Source organism: Grus americana, chromosome 10 (genome assembly GCF_028858705.1).
Source record: "Grus americana isolate bGruAme1 chromosome 10, bGruAme1.mat, whole genome shotgun sequence".
Taxonomy (NCBI): Eukaryota; Metazoa; Chordata; class Aves; order Gruiformes; family Gruidae; genus Grus; species Grus americana.
The window spans coordinates 6981803-6997980 of record NC_072861.1 but is presented as its reverse complement, the minus strand read 5'-3'; the positions used below and the strand labels follow the sequence as shown (position 1 = coordinate 6997980).

The 16178-nt window shown below is 38.9% G+C and overlaps 1 protein-coding gene across 2 annotated transcripts in view; it reads left to right on the top strand.

Moving 5' to 3' along the window:
• The window catches only part of KLF13 (KLF transcription factor 13), a 35181-nt gene that overhangs the window by 5033 nt on the left and 13970 nt on the right, over window positions 1-16178 (top strand). Inside the window, exon 2 of one of the 2 annotated variants that reach the window (XM_054836814.1) lies at window positions 9862-10875. The exons of the other annotated variant lie outside the window; for it this stretch is intronic. Coding sequence (XP_054692789.1) covers window positions 9862-10055 — 194 coding nt within the window. The 3' untranslated portion in view covers window positions 10056-10875. Of the gene's footprint in view, window positions 1-9861; window positions 10876-16178 lie in introns of those variants that run through there. 2 annotated transcript variants of the gene reach the window in all.

Below are 16178 nucleotides of genomic sequence, written 5' to 3'. Positions count from 1 at the left end.
TCTCAGTCTGGAGCCTTACTATAATACAGTCTCGCAGTGAAACAAACTTAGGGGCCAGCTGGCTTAACAGTAGCTCCTCTGTACTGTTGCTAAACTAACAGACTTCTATATGGCTGTCAGGGCACAGGAAGAAGAGAAGGCAATCCTAACTACATTGTCCTTACTCATAGATGTCAGGTTAGGACTCTTCCAAGAGAAAGTAGTCGAGACCTTTGTTAGTCTCTAGCTAGCAGAGTGAGCTTGGGCAGCTACATATTCAGCCTGCTTAACCTTGCAGTTATGTAAGATATGTTATTTGGTACCTGTTGTTCTTTTTAGTCTAACTCTTACTCATTAAATATTAGCTGAATTGAAACAGGTTGAAAAGACTGACTCATTTCCATTCACCTGTAACGAGATTTCAATTTCTTTACATTAAATCTCTCTAATCACATTTTTGAGGACAACCGTAATGAACCCGTATGAAAAAAAGTTAAAAACTTATGTACCCTTTTTTCCGCTCCTCAATTATTGAATTTTGTTTCCCTAAGCAAAATATTTCTGATGACTTTGCAACTGGGGTATGTTAAGATGAAGATATTCATAATATATTTTGTATTTGAAAGCAATCTGAAAAATAAAGCAATCAGACGTCACTGTGACAAGTATGAGAACAGCAAACAATTAGGCTGGACAAGCTGGAGTAGTATTTGGCCTGAGTTTAGGTTGGTAAAGAGGCCTTTATATAAAGTACAGCTAATATATTTTAAACAGGAGGTTGGTTTTCACTTTCATTTCTAGTACGATTTCCTCCAACTACATTAATTCAGAACGCAGCAGTAAAGCACAACCTCTTTGAGTTGGTCTGAATCAAGGTGCTACCTGTGTGTGTGAAGAAACTGACTAACCAATGTAAGGAGAAGCAAGTTCACATATCGGTGAAATAAAATTTATCTTCCATTTTAGCACCTGGCAATTACCAGAAACTTAGCCAGTTTGCTAGAAAGGTGGACTAGACTTGGCTCAGGTTTCCTTTAGGTTGCCTGTAGGCACACAGCGACTCTAGAAGGGATATACACGTGTGTGTGGCAAGTGGGCAGTGTTTGTGAAGATGAAGACCCAAGCCTTTGCAGGAGAAGATTACAAGAGGAGAAACTTAATATAATGCCTCTTGTGTCACTCAAGAGAGCAGAGGAAAACAAGGCTGCCAATTCCTCTTGTGTAGAGCAGGATGAAATGAGTTGGTACCACTGGTTCAATCCTCTGAGCTGCCAGTTGGGCTACTCTGGATGCCAGGACTGATTGCGAGGCTGTGCTCCCTCTGAACAGGATGCCAGAGGAAATTGGAAAGGTCTTTCCCCAATGCTGATTTCCCACAGACAAAAATATGGATAGAAGGAGAATTTGAACCACTGCACATTGTTCAGCAGTTTCAGTTTTAGTGGCTGGGCCTCTTGTTTTTGACTTCTTGAGTTAAAAGTTAGAAACAGCTAGCTGGCTCTACATGCCTCACTATCATTAGCATACACCCAGATTATTGAAAAGCTCCAGGGTGCCTCTAGACTGTTGTGTCCCATAATACTCTTCTACTGCCTTTCGCCTCCTCTCTTTGCTGAGTGCATCAAAATATTTTCTCTAAGATTTTTCTCTGAGATGGGCTTGAATGGTAGCTTTGGGACAGCTTCAAATGCCAGCCTCATGAAACAGTTGTCTTTCCGGCCTGAGCCATGAGCATTCTTTATCAGTGTTAAATAGTTCATCAGCCTGCTCCTGCATTTTTCTGAAAACTGATGGTTTAAGTGTCTTTTAATAAGTCTGTATTTTTTAAAAAAATACAAAATTGCAAAGCATTGTTTCTGTTTGTTCTGAAAGAGCTCTGTAACTCCTTTCTTACTTCCTCTAAGAATGTCTCAACACATTAAAAGAAATGAGTCAGTTAAAAACATAAACCAACTTCATTTACAGCCCTGCCTAAGTCTTCACCCTAACATGCAATTCCAAAGAATAAAGTCATTAGTTAAATTATTTATCCAAAGCCTGTGTCAAACAGTCTATGTTCACTGAAGATAACAAATAAGCAGTATATATGCTGTAAGTTTCTTAATGTTAAAATCTTTGAAATAAGCACAGGGCATAAACTTCATTACAGAGGAAGCAAGTTTTAAAACTTACATTTCTCAAAAGGAGCTCAAGTCAGGAAGAAAGGCAGAGCTACTCCTACTCACTCCTTTTATCTGACTGGTTCAGGATTGAATAATAGGATTCAGTTAATTCAGCTGCAAAAGAGTTAGGGTTAAATTGGTTGCATGGAGAATCCAATTGGCTGACAACAGTATTTACCACACACTTGAGTAGTATTAGCTACAAGAGAGAACTAAATCTCCTGATTGTTACAGGTTTTTCTGTAAAAGGTTTCCTTTCCCTCCTTTTTCTCCCCAGTCTTCATGGAGATATTAATCATGCAGAGGTCACAGAAATAAAGCTTCTGGTAACAGTTAACAGAGTTTAGGTATTACAGCTAAAATGCCTTTAAAGCAACACTGTACTTATTGTCATAACTGTGATGGAGAGAGGGTCTAATATGAAAAATACTCTGTCTTCTTTTTCTTTCTTCACCATTGTCTTTGGAACAGGTATAATCAGCATATTTAAGTATTCTTTCTCCACAATTTCCCCCCACTTTTCCTCCATTTGCCTTTATGAGTGAGTAAGGAAGAGGAGGATGACGATCAGTTTAAAAGACAAATGAGCATTGCTTTCAATCCGAGATGACACACTTGGTTGGATTGTGAGGCACTGCAACATCCTCGATAAACTAGGAAAAAAAAATTGTACAGAAAGAAAACGAATCAATTTGTGACTTCCACAATCCTTTGGAAATCACATTTTGCTGAGACCAAGACAGTTACTGAGACAAGTCTAGCTCAGGCAGTGAGTTGCTAGCTTGTGCAACCTGTGATCTTACTGTAGTCAAGCAGAGGGTAATTAACAAAAAATATCCCAACTACAGCATAGCTGTTCCAGTCAACATCATTCACAGAATTCACTGTTCAGGGACTGCCTTTTCTACAGGGTGAAAACTTTGGGAATCTAGTGGACAATGAGAAACTTCACAGAACTCTTTCCACAAGCCATCTTCCTTTTAGCATGGAGGTGGTACTCTGGTCCAGTGTAATGAGACCTATTTCTCTTGGAAATGGTGAGGATGGATCATCTTCCAGTTGTTTTCCTCATCCTAGACACCAGTAGTAGCACTTTCCTTCTCAGTAGCAAGACCTGAGTCTTACAGATAGTCTGGAGTAAACAGTCTCTTTAATGAATGGACAATTGCAATTGATAGCTGTGTTTGGTTTAGAAATTAATCACAGTCTTATGGAAAAAGTGTTCTGAATGATCTGTAGAAGATTTTTCTGCAGTAGCACATACTTCTCTGCAGGACACTAGAAAGTATTTGTATGTGACATGAGTTGTGCACTAACAAATCTTTTGCTAAACTGGAGTTCTTTATGAAACAAACTCACAATTGGATTTCATCTGAAAAGAAGGCACCTTTAATGATTCAAAATACAACTGTTGCATTGTGTTATGTCTGGCTGAACACGGTTATGGCATGTCCAAGAGCAGAAACCTGGAACTTGTTTATATTGGACATGTGGTTTCTAGTTCTGTTTTATAAGTTAAACATGTTCCAACTTCCCCCCTGCCCCCTTCCAATCTTGGATCAGCTGTTTGGAAGTCAGTGCTGACAGAGCCAAAAAAATACTCTACTGTTCAAATGCAGGACAACCTTTGAAGCGTCCTTTCTGTAGAATTTCTATAGGTATACTTCTTTTCCTTTGTTAACCGCTTGGCTTTTATTAGGTAGATTCGAATGGGCAGTGAGATCATTATCTTGCTGTGTTCAGTTTAATAATAGCTAGACAATGTGGGTTATTTAAGTGCAGGCACTGAAGTCAAACACATATCCTGTATTTTTCAGGTCTTGCAGATTCAGCAGATCTTACAGGGCCTCCACTTAATATAAAAGAAAAGTTTTTAAAAGTTCAGAGTGCCACCGTTGTAGTTACTGGTAGAAAAACGACCTCAGAAGCTTTTTTGCAGCCCTAACATAAAAAGCATTTACTAACCAGGAACTTGGCACAAGTCAAATGGTATTAAAGCAAGCATATCCTGAAATGACCTCTAGTGCAAGGAAAATATTTTCTGTAGTCAGTTACAGCACTTTTGTAGTGCTCTCAGGAATTATAGGCAAAATATTTGTGACTGGGTGTCTGCTGACATTGCAGTCAATGGATCAATAAGCTGTCTTAGACTTATTGCACACTATATTTCTACCAGACTGCTCTCTATTATTCGATTATAAGTTATATGAGTTTTTGGAATAGAGGCACCTCAAAAATTCACCTGAGAGTGCATTGCGTTGCTGCTACGTGTATTGCAGCTTTCGGTCTGCTTTGGTCCTGCAGCCAGCTAGGGTATACCTGGACAGCAAATACACAAGCAGAATGGGTATGCTGGTTACGTAGCCTTCAACAGTAGCTTTTAAAACTGGTCAAGGAGAGAGGCAGAAATGCTAGCCACTTAGTTCCAGAGTAAGACCAGCTGAGGTACAGCAGCCAAAAAAGGATGTATTGAGCTTTTTTAAACTAAGCAGCTATCAGTATTTCCACTAGAGGAACTTGCAACGGAGCCGGCTGAGAAGGGTTAGAACATGACAGCCTAGTCCATCTTCACGTTTCCTGCAAAATTTTGCTGAAATGGTGAGCTGTTTGTTAATAGATCAGAGAAATATTGTTTTGCAATTTGGGGGTAAATAAATGAAATTACATTGGTACAAATTTACATGCTAGATTGGGGCTTTATAGATTCTTGTAAAACCTCACAGTGCATATGGGGCTTTCCTGTGTTTTTAATCTGGTAGTTTAGGATCCTGCTATAACAAATATGAACAGGAATGCGCTAAAATCTCACTGAACCACAGATTAATTCTTGTTATATATTGTAGGGGCTTACTGAATTTAAATTTGCAATTTCTTTTAAATGGCAGCAGAAGGACTGCAGACTAGCATTAATACGTGATTGTCTTGGCAGTTTTTGATTGTTCTGGCAATTGATACGTTTTGCAAGACCACTGTGAATTGTATGTAGCTTTCTTATGCCTGCATGTGAGACTCTAACAGAGTGCTGAAAGCCCCTCAAAGTCAATGGAAATTTCCATTTGGTACATATACGTCCATACAAGCAGTACGAATAGAGTGTTGGCAGATGGCTAATCTTATTGTATAATAAATCCAGGGTGTATTTGCAAAGTATGTTTTTGAAATTCTCAGAACATGGCCAAAACAAAACTGATTTTTTTAGATACCCCAAAGGATTACATCTCTGCCAAGATTCTCATTGATAGATTTTTTTTTCCCCTTTGTGCAGAGATGTACAGTATTTGTACCTTCCATTTCGCCCAACTTTCATCATTCTTGGAAACAACTGAATTCTTCTCACTAACATTTCAGAAATAGTCTTTCTCAGATTGGCAATAGGTGCACTTTTAGCTTAAATAGAAATATATGGGCCAAATTCTGAGCAACCAGAAAAGCAAATGCTTTGGAATTTATAGATGCCCCTATGTAGTACTATTAACATAAATACACCTATAAGAAATGGATTAAAAAGCTCATTTTTTCAACAAATGGCTGAAAAGATGTACAATTTGCTCATGGGACAAAGTAATTCTATACCAGAGGTTTAACAGATGCTATGGTGTGGATTTAATAGGATCAGTTTTACTTCAAGCTGTATGATATGAGAGGTGAGACTAGTTAATCACCTACCCCTTCTCTCAAAAAAAAAAAAAAAACCAACCAAAAAACTGTCACTGTCCCTAATAAGGAAACTCTTTATTTTTAAGCACAGAATTTTATGTTTCATTTGGAAAGAAGCCACTTCCTCTCCCCACCACCTGCACATATAGTAAGCATTGCATTATAGTAAGCGTATACATAGAAATGTTTTTGCACACAGTAAAGATCACTTATCGTGAACCCTACTTTGACTCTGTCCCTCCTTCATGTTCTGGTAAGGCTTTGAAGGGGGAATAGGGCTGTTGCAGCTAGGTAGATTAACTCAGCATTGCTCAAATAGTGGGACATGTTGCCTGGAGGGAGGATTCTTCCTCTCCCCACTATCTCCAGCTCTTACCTGCTCTGCAGAATAGCTGATACTGTTGAAAAGATAAGTTTTCAAATGGCAGACAGGTATGATAGCTGCCAGAGTCTGTAGAGGGCCTGAAACAGTAACTTTAAGAGGAGAAATGTCTCAATTCATAACAGTGAGTTTTAACAGATGCTACTGAAGGTATTTTAGAGGTTTGGCATCTATCTATAGTATTCAGACCTGTTACTTTCCAGCCAGCTTCATCTATGGTATGGATCCCACATAATCTGCAAACTCTTAAGCCCAGAGAATAATTTAAGAGAATTGTGATATTTAAAAATCGGCTTAAAACTGTTAAAGTAAAAGGAAACTGTACACGTGTGTTGCAACTTCTCTGTAATCCTGATACAATGACTTATGAAAGACCTCTAGAAGCACAGATATACTGGTGGGAGTGTATAATCCCACTGAATGTTGCGGGAACACAATGCTATTCACGATTCATTCTACTATGGTTCTATTCCACAGTTTTCTTAACAGCTCATCTGCAAGAGAGTTCAGATGTGACGCAAGGTTGGGGTAATTATCCATGCTGAAAGACTCTTTCACCATTTTCCTATGTTTTCCTTCCAGCTTGAGTGAGTTTCGTTGTGTTGGCATCTCCTCTCAGTCTGTGGGACAGTATCATTAATGGCACCACCTCATTGACCAAAGCAGATATGATTTAAGCCAGCAGGTGTTGGAGCTTGGAGTTTAAATGTAGAAGTCTAGCTTCTGGGGAGCTATTTTAATTAAGAAGCCTTCAGAGGATGAGATGGTTGGGCAGGTTACAATGTCATCTTTGCTGTGCTCATTGAAGAAAGCAAATATTGTACAATAGCTGGCACAAATGCTTTACCATGAACCTTGTCCCAGACTTCTACAACTGGGAAAGGTACAGATGAAATGTGTTTAAGAACATGATTGTCAGATACCTTATACTGTCTAAGGTGATAGTTTATGAAGCTCTCATTGTATAATGCAGAGACAAAGCTGTAATGAGAAACAGCTTTTAAACACAACTTGTCAAAGTACAGATGTTCAGCACCAGCATCTTCTAAGCAAAGTTTCAAGCAGTCCCCAAAGGGGTGTTCTTTTTGCTAAAACCAAAAAGGAACAGAACATTTTGTCATTCTGTTTCTTACCCTAGCTTCAGTATATGGAATTGACAAATGGTTCTGGTGAGCAGTGTGGACTAAGCAAACATATCTTTCCTCTCCAAGTATAAACTCTCACCTGACTCATGGTGACTGACTAGATGGTGAAGGGCTATTCATTTTTAGACTTTTTTACTAACATTGCTTACTGGTGAAAAGCCATGTAGACCTCACCTGTTTTCTCTGCATTTCTGCATGTGATTCTTTTGAGCAGTGTTGCCTCTGGAGAAGACAGTATCACTGACCTTATCAAACCAAAATCATACACTATTTTAACCCTACATCTTTGACTTTATACTTACTTTTGTCTTCCCCTTGATTTAAAATGAGATTGTTTAATAGGCTGCTGTTAATTCCTTGAAGTTTTAGGGCTCTGTAACATAAAAAAAGAAAAGTCATAATTCAGCTCTTTCACTGTGCTCGATAGGATAATAATAAGGATTTGAGTACTTTCCCCCCGCCTCAGTCTAACACCAGACTTCTCAGTGAAAGAATCCTTCTCTTCTTTTATTCTTATCTGGACTAATTCTTGCAGACTGTTTACAGGAACATAATTAAATTTTTGTATGCAACGGACTATTCCCCTTTGAATGTACAAATCACTAGATTATTTTTTGTCACTAAGGCAAAAATTACTAAAATTTATTTTGTGTCATTAAGAATCTAATAGGTTACAAAAAAGGTCCGGGAGAACGATATCTGGCTGGTGCTTTGTTTTTGTAATGAATTCTTGTAAAGCAGCTATACTTTCTGAGGATGTATCATCAATACCCTGCTTTGTGCTGCAAAGGTTAGCATTGTGGGTGAGTTACAGACTAATTATTTTGGAAAAGCATGACACCTGTGCTGAACTTCTGTGCATACGTTTGCTTAAAGCTTCTTTCCATGAGCCAACTCTGGTCTTGTGTAAAGTTGTACCCTTGGACACATCCAAGTTACACTTTACATTTCTGTATTATACATATACACTGTAAACTGGATATGACCACTGTTGTTTGCAAGAGACTCAAAGCCATTCACTATAAGCTACATTTTTCTGGTGTTAGCATGAAAATTGCTTTCTCAGATGTTTAGATTAATTTCTTGCAGAAAGGCAAGGAACTGATGCGATTGATACACTTGATAGTTTTTCTTCTTTGAATGATTTGGAGGAACTGAGCCTCACTCCCATTTGCAAAGAAATCCAAGTTACCACGTAACTTTTTTCAACTAAGTTGTAAAGAGGCTGTAACATTCTCATGGGTGCTCTGCAAGTTCTGTGGTGTTCCCTTTATGAAGAAGTGATCATGCTAGCACACTTTTCATTTGAGTACATTCATTGCAGTTTCAAGGACAAACACAGTAAGAACAACAGTAACTTCCACTACACAACTGTTTTTCACTTGGAAATCAGAACAACTTCGGGGGTTTTAATATCTAATGTTTTTTAAAATTTATGAACAGTCCTAAGTTACGAAGTCAAGCTTGTGTTTAACTCTTCTGATTATAAAACACAGTTGCAGCTCCTTACCATCTGTACAGAACTCCACTGACAGAGCAGTAGTCAGTGAATAACCAACTCTAATCCTTCCAGCTTCTGTTATGTTCTGTGTGGACATTCCTTGTGTCCGCTTCCTCCTCCCATATATTAAGGCATGGGAACAGGCCTCAGCTGCCTCACCCAGAGTGCTGAATTTATTCTCTTAATAGCATTTACAGCCTTGAGTAATAGAACAAAGGGGTTATACTGAAAAGGTGATTTACAAATGTGCATCTATGAGCATGCAGACAGCATTGTGTACACAACTGTATAGTGCTGAGGTTATTTTATCTTCTACAAAAATCGTAAACACATACCTGTTTGTGCACAGTGTAATGATGTACCATTTTTCCTAAGACTAAGATTTTCTCTTATTTGCCTGTTATTCACAAAGAGTAACAATCCTCAACTTGAGTTGTAAAAACTTTTCTTTTCAAAAGAAAGTAGAAACCAGTATCAAAGAATTGGCTGAAATTCAAGGTCAAAGTACTTTGTGCATCACGTCTTTTGTGGAAATAATAAACTGTCCTGTTTAGCACTGTCGAGCTGCAGCCACAATAGTCGGATCATCTCAATTCCCCAAAGCTAAGACAGAATACAACACAACTCATGAAGCTGCAATTCCTATTTTCTTTGGTTTTATTTACAGTCAGTCTGTAGTAACAGAACCTCCTGATTACTCAAGTTTATGAACCTTGCAGCTCTGCCATACTGCAATTCCTGAATCCCAGCCTGAGACCCCTTATGGCTGGCAGAGTTGTACTCAGCAGGAGCTAGGAATATGGATAGGAAGTCAGATTCAAATAATTTTGTAGTTCACAGATTTAGGACAAGATTGACCAAGAGTCCAAATGGAAATAAGAACAGCTAGGAACTTCTATGATCTTTTTCAAAGTAAAAATTACATCTGCTGCAGAGGGTTTTGGAGCTAGCTTACAGACTTACATGGCAGGGATATCTTTTAGAATTTCACAGTAATAGTTTAAAATAATGTGCTTTTCCTATTATATTTCACAGAACTTTTCCATCATAGGAAGCTGCTCCTGAAAAAATCTTCAGCCACAGTAAAATCCTGTATTTTGCAGAGTATTTCATTAGCCCCTCTGCTTTGGGCATGCAGAGTGTGGTCAACTAATTTCCTGCATGTGCAAGGAGCAGGTGCACCATCTCAAAAAGCTAGAAAGGCCAGCAGGTTTCCTCTCCTCACCTAAAAGAGCAGGCCTATTAGAGAGTAGACCTGCTCACTTAAACGAAGTAGTGTAGCAGAGCATTAATAAAGGTACCTGAGGCACAAGTAATTTATGTTTTGACAAGTAATAGGGATCCTTCTACTACAACTTGTCTACCTTTACAGCAACTGCATTTTTACATGATATGTATGACCTGTAGAATTCAGAATCTCTGCTAAGGAATCACTCACACAGTAAAATGGTTTACATGTCAAGCAGCTTTTAAAGTGCTTAGAGAGAAAATGGTGGCTGCTAGGCAGCCCTTCTAGCATGATTCATATGTATAAACCACATTCTGTAGTGAGACATAACTGGTTTTAATGCTAGACTGTTCTGTAAAGGCAAGCAATGAAGACATGGGCGTGGCATGCAAGGGAAAACAGCTATAGTTGATAAAGAGGCCATGTTTGTATATATGTATAATTTGGTAAATTTCAAAATAGTAAAGATGTTCCTTTCAATACTACTTTGAAAAAGGAAAGTATTGAAAGTAGTATTTCCTTCTGAAAAAAGGAATCCAGTTGATTTCTGTATGTGGGTATGAGATAGTTGCTTCAAAAGTAGAGAGGTGTCTTCGAAGTTATATATACCAAGATGCCCCTGACAAAGCTGCCTTTGAAATATGTCTGTGTTCTACCTAAGATCTCAGCTTTTCAGTTATGTTTCACACCCAGAGCCATACTCAGACAATTGGCTCCTGACTTGTACTCCTCCACAACCACATACTTCATTCATTCATTTCCAGCACTCACCATGGCCTCTCTCCTATGCCATGACCCCACACGTCAGACACAGCTGGTGAGGCTGGTCTCCCTAGTGACCCTGCAACCAGCTGTCCTGCAAAATGATCATAAAACACAGAGAGATCACAGGAGCTGAGCCGCACCTAGGGTGTGTTATATTGTGGTTGTTAATCCTCAGCAAAACGGTGCTCTGGCAGCGGTGCTCCTCAACGACAGTCTAATAAAACAGCCTCTCTTCTGTCACATGATGTACCCCCCTCCATGTGACTTGATGCCTGAAGTCTTGCAGGCTTAGGGAGAAGTTGCCTGGCAGATCTAAGGAGTAATGCTAAGGGAATCTCATTGCAACATCTCATTAATAACCATGTATCTCTGTTTTGTATAGAATGTTGAATTGCAAATATTGTCTTTTCTAAAAAGTTGACCTGCTTTAAAAGTGAGCACATTAGAATATAACTGTTATCATAGAATCTGATTCCTTCCTTAAAAACAAAAACGTGAATCCTGCTTTAAATAGGGAGTGTGGCTTTACAATCTGGGCAGAAGATTTTCTGAAGTCTATGCAACGGGTTTATGCATGCCTTGAATGGTAGCTGCCTGGTGTCAAGCAACAGACTTACTGTTTGATTATCAGCCCATAAAACTACTTTCCAGAGCTGCCTGTTCCCTGAAGCTGGATGCTCCATATGGTCATTGGCTGACGCTGCTCATAAACTACTTCAGCACCACCTTGCTCTCTGGCACAGCAATCCATCCAGAATGAGAATAAAAATAAAAGGAAGTTCCCACTCCCTCTCTCCTCCGTACAGTTGCAATAAACTCTCAGTATCAGATTTTTCACTCAACTTTACAGCTTTAGCTGTACTTAAAAATGCTGAAGTCCCATGTTTCATGCATGCTGTGTTACTGTGAGGTTGCTGATTAAACAGTTCAAAAGTTCGCAAAGAGACATTTCACAGTTACAGCCAAAGGCAACTTTACTAACTTCTGTTTGCTTGGTTTCTAGCAAAATGAAATCTCATCCTGTCCCCAAATCCTGGGAGATGCTGTGCACCTAAAATGTCATAACTTACCCACAATGTCTATTCATGCCAAAGTATGTGGACTTCGGTTGGAGACAGATGATGTTCAACATCTTCCAGAATTCAGATAAATAAAGTACAGGTTTCGGTTTAGATGAATAATCCTTTAGTCTGTTTTTTGCATATCAGGACAACCTCTCATTAATTTGGTAAGCTTTGCTTTTACAAGCACTTTTCTGTTTTTAGTAGAATGGAATAATAAAAAAATAATTGATATGTCAACAGAAAAAAGACTTATTTATGGGGTCATATGATTCATTCTTTGCGGTTATTCACGCAAGTGCTGGGTAAAGCTCATGGAGCCAGTTTCACAATTTCAGCATGAATTCACCCACAATTCACACCAGATTAATATAATTTGTTATGACCTATTGCTCTCCCACTTAAAACATTTTGATTGTCATACCAGAGAATCAGGAACATTACCATGCAATTTTTTTATGGAAGCCACCACAGAAATTATTTGTGAGGTAGACTTTCACTGAAACCAGTCTAAACCACTACAGAGGTAATTTCTGTGTTCATCGTACAGACAGGGCTGGCTTGTGATGTTTCAGTTTGATTTCAAACATTCTTGCAATACAGGCATCTTCAGGTTCAAGTTTTTAGGTTTGATCTAAACTCAGATAAGTTAAAACTTAAGACCATCTAAGTAAGCTAACTAGAATTTTCCAACAAGGACTAGATAACAGCATTTTCAGGTAGAGAGAGAAGACCCTTGCGTTGTTAGAATAACAAGGAATAACCTGTGTCCCACACTGAAAGCTGAGGAAAGATAGGTCATCACATCGATCAAAAAAGGAGCATAGTTATCTGTGGAGACATGTTTGCCAGAGAATCTCCAAAGAAGCAGTTACAACATTTAGAAGTCACTATGTTGCATTTTTGGTTCCTGCTATTTGACCCATGAGTCAATTAACCCACTGGTTAATTCTGCTACATGTATGATTTCTGTTCGTAAAGACCACACCGTTGAGAATGAATGGCTTGACAATTAGCCCGTCAGCTCTGTTGGGACATAACGCTAGGTTTCAAGAAGAGGTAGCACAGATAGGAAGAAGAGGGGAAGTGTCCTATAAGTGAGCATGTGATCTTTTTTCCCACTTGTAAGAGTGGGCTGGAGAAAGACAGGATGCCAAGGAGTGTAATACTCTTTAGTGCTCCCATGGAGCTGCTAACAGTCAGATGTCTGATCTGGAGCTGTTTTGAGTTTGCAGAGTGGGCTGAGTAACAGAGTGAGCAATTCTGAGGTAGCACAGGAGAGATCCAGACAGCAGTTTGTAATGGAAACCTTGTGTTTCTGTTGGTACCTTAACTACACATTCCCTGTAGACACATTTGGTTCAGTTGTGTCAGCTATGGGTAAGATTTTTTTCCCTCCTGGAGGACAGAGAATCAAGTCTGGGGAGTTTTCTTTCTTGGCTTCAGTTGCTGTCTGCATAACATTTTCCTTAATCACTGCTCTAACAGAGTGTGAGCGCAGCTGAAATCATCAGCTTGTAGCAGACAACAAATCGGCATGCTAGAACAGAAGTAACTCAAGACTGCAAGTGACTAAACAAGATCTCAGTCCAGCATATATATCCATCAAGGTCCATATTATTACTTTCAAGTTTTAACTGGACTCATTTGATAAAAACACTGTGTTTACTATTACATACATTTGGAGAGCCCTCCTTTAGTCCCTTATCACTTTAAAAGGTTTGAATTGGCTCGTCGACATGACAGAAAAAGAACAAAGTCCCACGTACCTTCATTGATGTTAGTCTCTGTTATGTTTTGAGAGACCAGACTTCTCTGACCTGTACTGAAGACACAAGCTTTGTATGTAAGGAATGAAGAAAGCCCCTGAAACAACAAGTTTTTGGCTCAAGGCAAGAATTCTAGGCTGAAATTCCTTTGCTGGGGTGACGCAATAGGTCAGATTTGCTGATTAGCACTTAGATTTTTTGGTTTTGCAACCCCAGTGTTCTCTTGGAATATATTTATTAAAAAGTATAATTGACCAATGGAAAAGGGAAAAAATCCCTCATCTTTTAATTTTGTCATTCAGTAACACCGAGATGTGTTCAGAGGTTCTATTTACACTGTTTCTTTCATTTATTTTCTATTCACAATAGAGGTTTTAATAATCATCCTCCTTTCTTACATTCATACACCGGAGTAGAACAAATTAGAGAAATATAGTAATTAAAGGGCTACTGTACTAAGCCCCAGAATCCTCCTCTTTGCAAAGAGTCTGATACTTCACTGTGGTTTGGGAATGACACATGGCTAAGACACATCTTCCTCTCCCCAGAATTCATCACTTCATCATTTCAGCATAACACAATTTAATTATCTTGCATCTAAGTGCAAAGTCAAAGGGTCAGTTATTGATCTCCAATCTTGAAACAAGCCACAGGAGAGACAAAATCAAGTGGAAGTTGCTGGTCTTTTAAGTTGGTGGCATTGCAGCCGTTTCACTGAGCCTTAATCTAGGATTTAATGCCTCAGAGATAAGACAACCCACTAAGAGTTTTAGGTTTACTGAACAGAAATTACATACAGCAATTGCAGGTGCTTAACTTTGACAGAAAACCCAACATTTAGTTTGCATTATTTTAGAACATAAACTCTTTGACACTGAGGCTGTTGCCTTTTGTTTTTCAAGAGTTAAGCCTGTCATTGGTACTCAGGAAAAGAGCATTGTTTACTCATAGATTCCAGCAGCAGAGGGGAAAAAAATGCTGCTTTTATAATAGGATGTGGGAAAAGTCCATGTAAACAAAGGCATTGCACTTAATGGAAGCCCAATCGATAGAAGTTATTCCTGCGAAACAGACAGGGTCCATTCTAGTCTCCACACTCACCTAGACATGGAAGTTGTCCCTGCTAGGTACGATAAGTTTCTGACCTCATGGGTATCTTAATGGCTCAGATGTTCCTCTTTTCTTAGATGGGAGTCTCCATTTTGATTGTGCATCCAAACTTTTGGGAAAGAGTGAGATGGTGAACATTAAGCTTTAGAGTTAAGGCAGAATCAACAAAAGAGCAGCAATGTGTAACTGATAAATCCATATAGAACTGTAAGGAGATTTATACCTTATCTTTGAAATTGCATGCATTGTAAATGCCATCTCGTATAATCATGTAACATTACCATTTTTCTGGTTAAAGGATTCCTACCTTTGTAAGAGGTTGCTGAAGTTTTGATTACTCACAGTTTTACAGATGAAGAGATACCGCTGTACTCATAGTGCATTTAAAGTGTACGCGCTGTCAGTGCAGTCACATAGCAAGACTACAGCAAATACAACGGAAAAGAGTCGAGAGAACTACTTTGTATGTAAATTTTGATAAGGCCATCTAGAAGATACAGCAGTAACACAGTTGCTACCACAAAGTTGTGCATTGTTTTTTCTAGCCATCAAAAGAAAACTTTACCTGCCCTCCGAGACATGGGGAACATCTTTCATGCTCATTATGCTTCTGTGAGGAGAAAACATACATGTGCATCTCTTTCTTACCTGACATTGCTAACCTGAATGCCCAAGGTATAAATGAGCAAATTTACATCCAAAATTACTGCATTTGTATATGATCAGTAACTCCCCCAGAAACACTTTGCTAAGAACATCACAGAAAGTGAAGAGGAAAATACCACACCCCATGTCCAGGCTTAGTGAGGCATCCTGGCCTTCAAGTGTACAACATACAGCACTCTGTAGGGTCAGGAAATGGAAGAGATGGAAGCCAGGTTTGTTCACTGACGTAGGCTAGAGAGGACTCCTCCTTCCTTTCATCTCTCCAGTAAGAGCTGTGAAGCCAAGTGGTATTTACAACAACTAATCAACGCATACTAAAGACGTGGTATAAATGGTACAAATGATACTGAGTTCCTAGTTTAAACTTACAGTATTTGCTCCAGGAGAATTTTCATTGCAACTGCTATGGTTTATAGTTCTAGAAGCAGCCAGGGGCACACTTTGCAACCACATGGGCTGACTTTACTGTAAGGCCACAGAATTTCACCCACAAGCTCTTTTCTATTGTCTCTTTCACTCTTCTTTGTTACTCTCCTGTTCCTTTTAACTATGCCACATTTCAGACTAGTAAGAAAAAAAAAAGATTACTAATAACATTTGTCTGACACCATACTTTACGGCGATCCTCTCTAGCTTGCAACTAACCTTATCTACAACCTCAAACACAACACAGCTCTGACTAAAGAAAGCAGTACATTAATAACTATTTTTTAAATGACAGCATTCTCTACAAGCTTAGGCACAAAGCAAATG